The sequence below is a fragment of the Nansenia antarctica genome, assembly GCF_963989245.1.
Source record: "Nansenia antarctica genome assembly, chromosome: 17".
NCBI classification, from domain to species: domain Eukaryota; kingdom Metazoa; phylum Chordata; class Actinopteri; order Argentiniformes; family Microstomatidae; genus Nansenia; species Nansenia antarctica.
Window position 1 is genome coordinate 13001290 of NC_137687.1, and position 11782 is coordinate 13013071.

At 47.1% G+C, this 11782-nt stretch overlaps 1 protein-coding gene across 1 annotated transcript in view; it reads right to left on the minus strand.

Annotated features, from left to right (window-relative positions):
- arhgap21a (Rho GTPase activating protein 21a) overlaps nt 1–10417 on the minus strand; it is a gene marked incomplete at its 3' end in the record, with an annotated part of 37734 nt that extends 27317 nt beyond the window's left edge. Inside the window, exons 1-5 of the mRNA XM_080547298.1 lie at nt 10330–10417; nt 6802–6880; nt 5161–5215; nt 1824–1847; nt 1–71 (exon numbers count right to left, since the gene is read on the minus strand). The exon at nt 1–71 is cut by the window's left edge and continues 787 nt beyond it. Coding sequence (XP_080403424.1) covers nt 1–71; nt 1824–1847; nt 5161–5215; nt 6802–6880; nt 10330–10396 — 296 coding nt within the window. The 5' untranslated portion in view covers nt 10397–10417. The remainder of the gene's footprint in view (nt 72–1823; nt 1848–5160; nt 5216–6801; nt 6881–10329) is intronic.
- Between the last annotated feature and the right edge of the window lie 1365 nt (nt 10418–11782).

Sequence of the window (11782 nt, forward strand, 5' to 3'; positions counted from 1 at the left end):
GGCTCGGGGATGTTCTGGGCGTTTCCACTGTACGCCTCGTTCCCTTTGAGGTATGCGTCTTGGGAATAAGCCTGCAAGAGATTACGGGATGCTGTTATGTCACTGACACGACAGAAGCAAGAGGACAGGAAGCAGAGAATAGACCCCGAGTAAACCCCCCCGTACTGTAAGGCCTCAGAGGACTCAGGGTAACAAACGTGGTCAATGTCTCTCAACATGTTCAATTACATTACAAACATACAGAGTCGGGAGTCGAGCCTGCGACGCCAGTGCGGCGGCATCGCCGCAAAACCGAAACAAGCCTCTGGGTGTTGGGTTGGTCGTGCGCCAAGGCTACCGTAGTAATAACAACACAGCTGAACTACAGTTCACTTCGCTAGATAAGAGGCAGAGGGAATGGGGTAACCATGCAGAAACAGACCCTGGTACGTCCTAGCCATCGTGCCAGCCAGGACACACGACAGTTATCACGACAGCAAACGTACAGTTACTACAACTGAATTTCACAACACAGTCATTGACAGATGATAGATAGCAAGACAAGTGATAGCTTACGTAATTAAAAAATAAATAAAAATAATAATAATAATAAAATAAACATAATGCTCGCCGCAACAAAAAAAGGATAACGCAATAATAATAATCCCTATACCAGAGTAAACAAACCGTTCCCTCCCCCAGCGAAGTTTGAACCCCCCAGTCTATAAGGAGGAGAGGTGCTGGAAAACCAACAGATGTGTGAGAGAATTAATTAAAGTAGAGAGAGAGAGAGAGGGAGAGAGAACGAGAGAGAGAGAGAAAAAAAACGCCAAGGCGCTCTGCCCAGAATTAAAGCCCAGCGACCCGCGAGTAAGGGGGGGGGTGGGGGGGGCAGAGGGGCAGGGGTTTTACCCACCGTGGGTCCAGGAGAGCGAGCCCTGAGGCAGGAGGAGAGGGTGAAGGGGAGACGCCGAGGATGATGATGCCCCCCCCCTTTGGGGGCTAACGCCACCTCTGTGAGCATGGCTCCTCACACTATCTCACTATCACGCTAGCAGTCAACTTTCCAAAAGAAAAAAGCTTGAATAAAATGCTAAAATGCTCACTGTAGGAGTTCATCTACTTTCCAGGTATGTTCCAGAATAAGCTTTCTGCTAAAATGTTTTTTTTGTGGCTTTTAAGAGCCACTAAGAGCTAGGTCCGGTGCTGAAAAAAAGTTAAAGTTCTCACTGCAGGAGTTCATTTACTTTACAGGTAAGTCCAGAATAAGCTATCTGCTCAAATGTTGTTTTTAGAAAGCCACTAAAGAACTAGGTCCGGTGTCGGATGTACAGTAAAGTCTCCATTCTCTGAGTGTGAGCGCTGGAGAGCGAGGAGTGCTGTACTTCAATCGATGGGAGTTCTTCTACCAGGGGGTGTCGGCTTACGTTTGTACTTGTACTCCCGCACGCTCTCTGCCGCTCAGCCCCTCCCTCTAAGATTTTGCATAAGTCACGTTGTAAAAAAACATTAGTCACTCAAAACGTCTGAGTGAAACTTCCTGGTTGGAACGAGGGAGGGTGGAGGTGGAGGTGGAGGCGTTTCAGAGGGAGGGAAACTAAAGCACTTCACTAACAAACACGAAACTCCACGGTGAAAGGTGTAAGCCACATCTGAAGGTGTCAAACATTCCCAAAATATTTCAAATTTTTTTACCTCACATCTTTCCACGCTAAATACGCTAAACGAGATCGTAAACAACAACTCACAAAAAATAAGAGGAAATGAAAAGAAATTAAAATAAGAGGAAACAAAAAATGAAAACAAGCGAGGAGGTTGGTTAGTTAGTCAGTTTCCCGCCTTACCAGAGCAGTGATGTCCCGGGAAAACTGCAGCCGACAGGTTAGAGGAGGGAGGCAGAGGAAGGAAAGAGAGAGAGAAAAGGAAGAAGAGGAGTAAACAAAAAGCAAGAGGCAAACAGAGGTTGATGCTGGAGGTCTGGATACACAGTACAGTATGTCTGTCACTTCAGCAGCTACGGGCTAAAAATACACACACTGCTGGGAAGGAACTGAGGAAGGCAGTAGGCATGAACGACAGAGGAGAGGAGGAGAAGAAGGAGGAGGAGGAGGACGAGGAGCCGGTGTTGTCCATCTCTCTGACCTAGGTACAGGTGGAGGTGCCACCTTGGCTCTGGCAGCGGTCCATGTCCGTCGGCTAACCCTCAACCCCCCGTCCAGAACACACTGAGCTCCGGGTCCCTCTGCACTGCTGTGCTGTCACCACCTCTGCACTGCTCACCAATCACACTGTCACTCTACACTCAGCAGCTCTCTCTCTCTCTCTCTCTCTCTAGCGCTCTCTCTCTCTCTCTCTCTCTCTCTAGCGCTTTCTCTCTCTCTCTCTAGCGCTCTCTCTCTCTCTCTCTCTCTCTAGCGCTCTCTCTCTCTCTCTCTAGCGCTCTCTCTCTCTCTAGCAAACTCTCTCTCTCTCTAGCGCTCTGTCTCTCTCTCTCTCTCTCTCCCTCTCTCTCTCTCTCCCTCTCTCTCTCTCTCTCCCTGTCTCCCACCCTCTCCCTCTCCCTCTCTCTCTCTCTCTCTCTCTCTCTCTCTCTCTCTCTCTCTCTCTCTCTCTCTCTCTCTCTCTCTCTCTGAGCCATTCAGAAGAGGAGAGCAGCTGCCTGATTATACATTCAGTTCTAGCGGAGGAGCACCCGTGCCTTACCTCATCTCTCTCTCTCTCTCATCCTCACTCCCTCCTTCCCTCCCTGACTCCCTCTTCCCTGCAAGCCTGCCATCACAGTAAACAACATGCTGAGGGCCGGTCAGCTGACTGCAGCTGCTCTCTCTCTCCGGGAGTGAGTGGTTGAGTGAACACACACACGCACACGCACACGCACACACACGCATACACCCCTGCATGAGTGTACTGCCTCCCGCCTCAACCATTGGTATTACCTGAACCTCCTCAGCATTCCTCCATCCATCCCTCCATCCCTCCCTCCATTCCTCCATCCCTCCCTCGCTCCCTCCATCCCTCCCTCCCTCCATCCCTCCCTCCCTCCATCCCTCCATTCATCCCTCCATCCTTTCCCAACCCACTGCACTGATGATGTCATGATGTCACATAGACACACGTCTATAGATCCACTCATGCCATGTGTGTTCTCTCAGTGGAGAGTATATATATTTATATATATATATATATATATATATTTTTTTTTATATTTGTTGGTTTCAGAAAGCTATTGTCCTCCTGGCCCTTCCCTTCACGCACCACTGCTGCAGCAGAAGTACATTCATGTGAGAGATATTAGGGCCACAAAATGCACACTCTCAGAATAGTGCTGTGTCTTAATATGTCTGTTTGTGTCTTGGGGGGGGGGTCACTAATTCGATAATAAAGTAGGCTCATATTTTCTATGGTTATGGAGACCTCAGTGATGCAAACGAGTATGTTAAAATACACTATATGGACAAAAGTATGTGGACACAATTCTGGTCTGGGGCTGTTTTCATGGTTTGGGATAGGCCCCTTAGTTCCAGTGAAGGGGAATCTTAATGCTACAGCATACAATGAGATTCTAAAGAACTGTATGCTTCCAACTTTGTGGCAACAGTTTGGGGAAGGCCCTTTCCAGTTTCAGCATGACAACAATGCTCCCATGCACAAAGTGAGGTCCATAATGACATTAATGCTCTGACCTCAACCCCATCCAACACCTTTGGGATGAATTGGAACGCCGACTGTGAGCCAGTCCTTCTCACCCAACATCAGTTGCCCGACCTCAGTAATGCTCTTGTGGCTGAGACATATAGCTGTGATGTTCGGGTGTCCCAATAATTTTGTCCATAATAGTAGTGTATTAAGCATTTGCACCAGTGTAAAGGGAAACGTACTGTAACCATTTAAAGCCTAAACAACTATCAACCACACATTATTATTATTAATTTTTTGATTACATGTTATGTTTAATATCCTCAAACATACAGGGGTTTTGATTCACTCCGGAGAGCTAATTGTTACGTTGGGGCCTTCATGTCTTCATCAGTACAGACGCATTCCTAAACGCCAGAAGCAAGTTTCAGTGGCTTTGGCAAGCTGTGGCCTAGCTATCTAGCTATGCCTGGTATTCAGCATGGAGCTAGGCTGCAAGGCTCTGAGTCACACAGAGTGTGTGTGTGTGTGTGTGTGTGGGTGGGTGTGTGTGGTGGCGTTATTATGGTCTGCTGAGCCCTGGACCCTGACTGGTGCCGTTGGGTAGATGTGTGGATCACTGAGCTCATCAGGGGTGGGGGAGTGTGTGTGTGTGTGTGTATATATACAATCTCTGTTCTACCTACATTTACATTTTAACCATTTAGCAGACTCTTTTATCCAAAGTGACTTACAATTAGAGATTACAGGGACAGTCTCCCTGGAGTAACTGAGGGCTGAGAGCCTTACTCAAGGACACACTAGTGGTGGTGTTCCCAGGTCTTACTCAAGGACACACTAGTGGTGGTGTTCCCAGGTCTTACTCAAGGACACACTAGTGGTGGTGTTCGCCAGGTGGGATTTGAACTCAAGACCTTCTGATCACCAGTCCAACTCACTATCCACTAGGCCATCACTACCCTGTCTTCCCTGTCCACATCACTGACCCCCCCCCCCTGTCTCTTCACCTCTACTCTGCATTGCTGTCCATCCTAGGTGATCTGCTTGCTCTGTTTAGATGTCAAACACTGCACTAAGAGCACAGTGATGTTGGTTGAGTAGACAGCTTGTAGTCTTGTACATTTACATTTACATTTACGGCATTTAGCAGACGCCTTATTCCAAAGCGACTTACAATCAATACATTTGACTAAGCAAGTGAATCATCAGTTCACCAGCCGTAGCAGGAAGAGTAATCTAGCTCAGGCCAGGGGCCATTGGCAGTCGTTGTGATAGAAGAAGAAAGAAATCTTTTTTGTGTGTTGTGGTAGATACAGTAACAGTATGTCTTCAGGTGAGTGAAACCAGGCTACCTGCCAGGGTTAGTCTCAACTGTGTTAGAGCAACGTTCAAGATATGACTATAACCTTATGGACACTGTGCAGCGCTGGGATGTATCAGACAGTGTGTCTTCTAAGACAGACATGATCTGAACCACGTACACCCCACTCAACACACTCAGTGAAGAAAAGACACAACTATACACAGTGAACGCCTCCAACTTACCAACTGTAAAATGTCTTCATCTTTTGGCATCACACAGAGCTCCAGAGAGGTGTCACTGAGAGAGGAGAGGGAGAGAGAGAAGGAGAGAGGGAGGGAGAAGGAGAGAGAGAAGGAGAGAGAGAAGGAGAGAGAGAGAAGGAGAGAGAGAAGGAGAGAGGGAGAGAGAGAGAGGAGAGAGAGAAGGAGAGAGAGAAGGAGAGAGAAAGAAGGAGAGAGAGAAGGAGAGAGAGAAGGAGAGAGAGAAGGAGAGAGAGAAGGAGAGAGAGAGAGAAGGAGAGAGAGAAGGAGAGAGAGAGAGAAGGAGAGAGAGAAGGAGAGAGAGAAGGAGAGAGAGAGAGAAGGAGAGAGAGAGAGAGAGAGAAGGAGAGAGAGAGAGAGAAGGAGAGAGAGAGAGAAGGAGAGAGAGAAGGAGAGAGAGAGAGAAGGAGAGAGAGAAGGAGAGAGAGAAGGAGAGAGAGAAGGAGAGAGAGAAGGAGAGAGAGAAGGAGAGAGAGAGAAGGAGAGGGAGAAGGAGAGAGAGAGAGAAGGAGAGAGAGAATGAGAGAGAGAAGGAGAGAGAGAAGGAGAGAGAGAGGAGAGGGAGAGAGAGAAGGAGAGAGAGAGAGAGAGAAGGAGAGAGAGAGAGAGAAGGAGAGAGAGAGAGAGAGAGAAGGAGAGAGAGAGAGAAGGCGAGAGAGAAGGAGAGAGAGAAGGAGAGAGAGAAGGAGAGAGGGAGGGAGAAGGAGAGAGAGATGTCAGCTTTGTATGGGCTCCACCGAAGTTGCACAACACAGTTCAACTGAGTTGCCATTTTTGCCAAAGGAAACAAAATGTTGTTGATAAACTTGCTTTGGGAAAAGAAATATGTGGAATGTTGAGGAACACTCTATGAATCCGTTTCAAGTTCCCAGGAACTGGTGAAAACCGTCTGGTAGAAATGATAACAATGATAAATATTACAAACAAGGAAGGGTTTTTCAGAATTACAGTCAACACTCAACTGCAATTACTCCACATAAACAGGGAAGAACAATAATCCTATAATCCTATTTTTACGAGAGTTATGCGAGAACTAAAACACAACGTACTTCCTGGTAGGTCGTTCCAGGTTTCTAGTCTTCGTAATGCTTATTATAACAATTGTTATAGTGCGTTATAACGGTATGCTCTCAGTTAAGTGTGTCTGTGTGTTCTTTCCTTATGAGGCGAGGCAAATGTACTTGTATAGCACATATTCATACAACTCACATACTTAATGTAGATGCAGTGCTTTACATAAAACATGAGATAAAATAACAATAAGTGAAAAATAAAAATGAGTCATCATATCGTTAGCCTCATAGCATAACAATGACATAATCGTTAGCCTCATAGCATAATTGTCATGCTTCACTTGTGGTCAGCCGAGCCATCTTTGTATGTAGTGTCAGAATGCCAAAATAAAGAGATGACTTGGGCAGATAGTGATTTTGGAATGTAACAACAAGCATTCTGATAGGCTGACGGCATAGGCAATAACGCACAGTGAATCAGCAGTTTTGCCAAAATATGACTTAGGCAATTGTGCTATGAGGCTAACGATAATATAATATCTATATCATCATCATCACTAGTATGAGTGTGGGAGGTGTGGGAAGGAGAGATGAGGTCCAGCGGTCTCACCTGTTCTGGATCAGGGCGATCACCTGGGAGTACGTCTTGCCAATGATGCTCTCTCCGTTCACCTTCACGATCCTGTCCCCTGGGGAGGGGGAGAGACGCCGCACGGGTCAACACCACACGTGTCATACATATGACCATACACACACACACGTCACCATACACCATACACACACACACACACACATCACCATACCATACACACACACACACACGACAACCAACGTCCTCGAAGGGGAACAAACGACAGGAACTTCCTTTAACCACGTTCAGAAGGACAGGCCGTCAATGTGGTCTGTCTGTGTGTGTGTGTGTGTGTGTGTGTGTGTGTGGTTTGAGTGAGGATATAGGCTTAGCTCTCTCTCTCTCTCTAGCATTTCCTCTCAGAAGGACTCTCTCTGTCTCTCTCTCTCTCTCTCCCTCTCTCTCTCCCTCTCTCTTTCTCTCTCTCTCTCAGAAGGACTCTCTCTGTCTCTCTCTCTCTCTCCCTCTCTTTCTCTCTGTCTCTCTCTCTGTCTCTCTCTCTCTGTCTCTCTCTCTGTCTCTCTCTCTCTCTCTCCCTCTCTCTCTCTCTGTCTCTCTCTCTAGCATTTCCTCTCAGAAGGACTCTCTCTGTCTCTCTCTCTCTCATTTCCTCTCAGAGAGATAAGACAAGTGTTGAGATCAGAGGAGAGAGAAGCGTTGCTAACAGCAGGGAGGGGACGTTCCGGAACACTCCGTTTCCAGTTACTGGGTGTGGATGAGACCCTACGCCGGAAGTAGCTTCATTCAACTTTTTCCAGTAGATGACGATCTACAGGAAGCCATTGGAGGGGGGGGGGGGTAGAGAGAGGAGAGAGATAAGGGTGGTGAGACCCGTGCTGGACCCCCCCCTGTCCCAGCGGACGGGGATGTGGGTGATAAGAGGGGGGGGGGGGGGCTGGGAGGTCTCTGTCTCACTTTAACGTTTCCTGTCATACTTGACAGTTGGTCTGCTGGAACATCATAGGTTCACACAGTCGGAGGAGTCCCGCCATTATCTTTTCATATCGTTAGCCTCATAGCATAATTGTATTAATTAATATTTTGTCCAAATTGAGATATCTGCCTAACTCTACTCGTCCTAACCCTAACCCTAACCCTAACCCTAACCCTAACCCTAGCTCTCTCCACCTTCATCTGTCTACAGTTAGACGGCACGTCGCTGTATGAACCCGGGTCGTCTTCACTCCCACAGTACCGGTCTGTTCCTTCGGAGAACTTTATTCAACGTCACCTGACGTGAAAATCCTCTGTTCTGTTGGTCTTGGTTAGGGAGGACAGAGGTAGTGGATTCTACTTCAGGACTTGTGGTCCTCTGTGGCACAGTTGGTAGAGCATGGCGCTAACAATGCTTAGGCTGTGGGTTCGATTCCCGTTGGGACCATACTGAAATTAATGCACTCACTGCAATGTAAGTTGCTTTGGATAAAAGCATCAGCTACAGTGCCTTGCAAAAGTATTCACCCCCCTTGACATTTTTCGTGTTTTGTTGCCTCACAACCTGGAATTAAAATGGATTGTTTGAAAGTTTGCATCATTTAATTAACAGAATATGCCTACAACTTTGAAGATGTGTTTTATTGTGAAGCAAACAACAAGAAATAGGATATAACAGAAAACATCAATGTGCATAACTATTCACCCCCTTAAAGTCAGTACTTTGTAGAGCCACCTTTTGCGACAATCACAGCTGCAAGTTGCTTTTGATAAGTCTCTATGAGCTTGCCACATCTTTCCACTGGGATTTTTGCCCATTCCTCAAGGGAAAACTGCTCCAGCTCCTTCAAGTTTGATGGTTTACGCTTGTGAACAGCAATCTTCAAGTCTGACCACAGATTCTCAATTGGATTGAGGTCTGGGCTTTGACAAGGCCATTCCAACACATTTATATGTTTCTCCTTGAACCACTCATGTGTTGCTTTAGCAGTATGCTTGGGGTCGTTGTCCTGCTGGAAGGTGAACCTCCGTCCTAGTCTCAAATCACTTACAGACTGGTACAGGTTTTGAACATCCCTGTATTTAGCACCATCCATCTTTCCCTCGACTCGGACCAGTTTCCCAGTCCCTGTTGCTGAAAAACAGCCCCACAGCATGATGCTGCCACCACCATGTTTCACTGTGGGGATGGTGTTCTTGGGGTGATGGGATGTGTTGGGTGTGCGCCAGACATAGCGTTTTCCTTGATGGCCAAAAAGTTAAATTTTAGTCTCATCTGACCAGAGCACCTTCCTCCATACATTTTGGGAGTCTCCCACATGCCTTTTTGCCAACTCAAAACGTGCCTTCTTATTTTTAGCTGAAAGTAATGGCTTCCTTCTGGCCACTCTTCCATAAAGCCCAGCTCTATGGAGTGTACGGCTAATTGTGGTCCTATGGACAGATACTCCAGTCTCTGCTGTGGAACTCTGCAGCTCCTCCAGGGTTACCTTTGGTCTCTGTGCTGCCTCTCTGATTAATGCCCTCCTTGCCCGGTCCGTGAGTTTTGGTGGGCGGCCCTCTCTTGGCAGGTTTGTTGTGGTGCCATGTTCTTTCCATTTGATTATGATGGATTTGATGGTGCTCCTGGGGATCATCAAAGATTTGGATATTTTTTTATAACCCAACCCTGACTTGTACTTCTCAACAACTTTGTCCCGGACTTGTTTGGAGAGTTCCTTGGTCTTCATGGCAGTGTTTGGTTGGTGGTGCCTCTTACTTAGGTGTTGCAGCCGCTGACAGATCACGTGCCACTTAGATTGCACACAGGTGGACTTCATTTCACTAATTATGTGACTTCTGAAAATAATTGGTTGCACCATAACTTTTTAGGGGCTTCATAACAAAGGGGGTGAATACATATGCACATGCACATTTTCAGTTCTTTATTTTTTTAAATTATTTTTTAATATATATATTTCTCATTTCATTTCAAAACTAAGACTATTTTGTGCAGATTCATCAAATAAAATTCTGATTAAAAAACATTTAAATTACAGGTTGTAATGTAACAAAATAGGTAAACAGCCAAGGGGGGTGAATACTTTTGCAAGGCACTGTAAATGGCGTATATTATATTATTATTATATTCAGGGCAATCCTGATTTTAAACTATCCTTTTGTAGTCAAATCTGAACCATGAAACTGAATCATGAGATTACTGACAGCTGGAGTGTGTGTCTATTGCTGTTGAGAGAGAGACAGCAGTACATGTGGTTGACCACCATACATTATTTGATTAGGCTATGAGAGAGAGAGAGACAGAGAGAGACAGAGAGAGAGAGAGAGAGAGAGGGAGAGAGAGAAAGAGAGAGACAGAGAGAGAGACACACACACACACACACACACACACACACACACACACAGAGAGACACACAGAGAGACAGAGAGAGAGAGAGAGAGAGAGAGAGAGAGAGAGAGAGAGAGAGAGAGAGAGAGAGAGAGACAGAGAGAGAGAGACAGAGACACAGAGAGAGAGAGAGATAGAGTGTTTAAGAGAGAGTGTGGGTGGGATGAGGGGGCGGGGCCTGTTACCTGTACAGAGTCCAGCTCCGTGGGCGGGGCCTCCCTCCTTCACCTGCTTGACGAAGATGGTGTCCATTGGCTCCAGCCTGTTCCGCTGTCTCCCTGGCAACCACAGAGCACAAAGCACAAGACAGTTGGTCTGTCACACTGCAAGATCGGGTCTAGGAAACATCGCTAGCATTTAGCGCTACACATCACTAGCCTTAATGCTACGCTACGTTGTGTTTTGTAACGTCTACTGCTCTTAAAGGGAAGGTTAAAAAGCTGCTAGCCATGCGATGGAGAGAGAAAGCCCTGTCGCTGATACGGATGCTCTCTCTCTCTCTCAACAGATTAGCATAGCAGGCCGACTCGTGTGTGTGTGTGTGTGTGTGTGTGCGTGTGTGTGTGTGGGTGGCCCCCGCACAACACTAAATCGCTTTTTCCAGTTAATAATGGGAATATGAGTAACTCAGACAAGAGGCTGCCAGATCTACACTGACGTGAGCAGACAGACACACACAGCTGGAGTTTATTCCCCAAGTCTCTCTGTGTGTGTGTGTGTGTGTGTGTGTGTGTGTGTGTGTGTGTGTGTGTGCCTGTGTGTGTGTGTGTGTGTGTGTGTGTGTGCATGTGTTCGTGGGTGAGTGGGTAGGTGTGTCTGTGTGTGTGTGTGTGTGTGTGTGTGTGTGTGTGTGTGCATGTGTTCGTGAGTGGGTGGGTAGGTGTGTGTGTGTGTGTGTGTGTGTGTGCGTGTGTGTGTGGGTGGGCGGGTGCAATAACCCCCAACTGGTCAGTGTAGTTTCTTCATAGGTAATTTAAGAGCGAAATGTTGTTTTTGTTTGTGGCATGTTGAGAGAGAGACAGCAGTACGTGTGATTGAGTTGAGATGCTGCTTAGCTTGTTGGCGCCACACAATCTTGTTTTTTCCAGAAAAGAAAGACCAACTCGTAATGTCCACAACTCAAACTCACCTCATCCTGAGACCCGTTAATATCAGGTCAGAGGAGGAGGATACTGTCTGTGACACGTGACTCACGTCGTCAAACCAAAACTGTCCTCTGAATAAACCCTGGTTACCAAAACAACAAGCGTCATCGTTGGGAGAACTTCCAGAAAATTATGTTCTATTCCTAATTCCTCTTACCCGTGATCATAATCGTTACTGCACATCATGGTCTCTGTCAATGCCAACATGACATACGCTTTATTGCTCCCCCTCCCTCTCTCCCTACCTCCTTCTCTCTCTCCTTCCTCCCCCCCTCCCCCCCTCCCTCTCTCCATCCCTCCCTCCCTCCCTCTCTCCCTCCCTCTCTCTCCATCCCTCCCTCCCTCCCTCCTCCTCTCTCTCTCTCTCTCTCCCTCCCTCCCTGAGCCTGTCATATCTAGCCTGTCCTTGGGTGTGTGACATGTTGGAGAGGTCAGTGTGAGGGGTAGGTCAGGCCCCCAGGGGAGGTAGGGGACAGGGGGGGGGGTAGGTGAC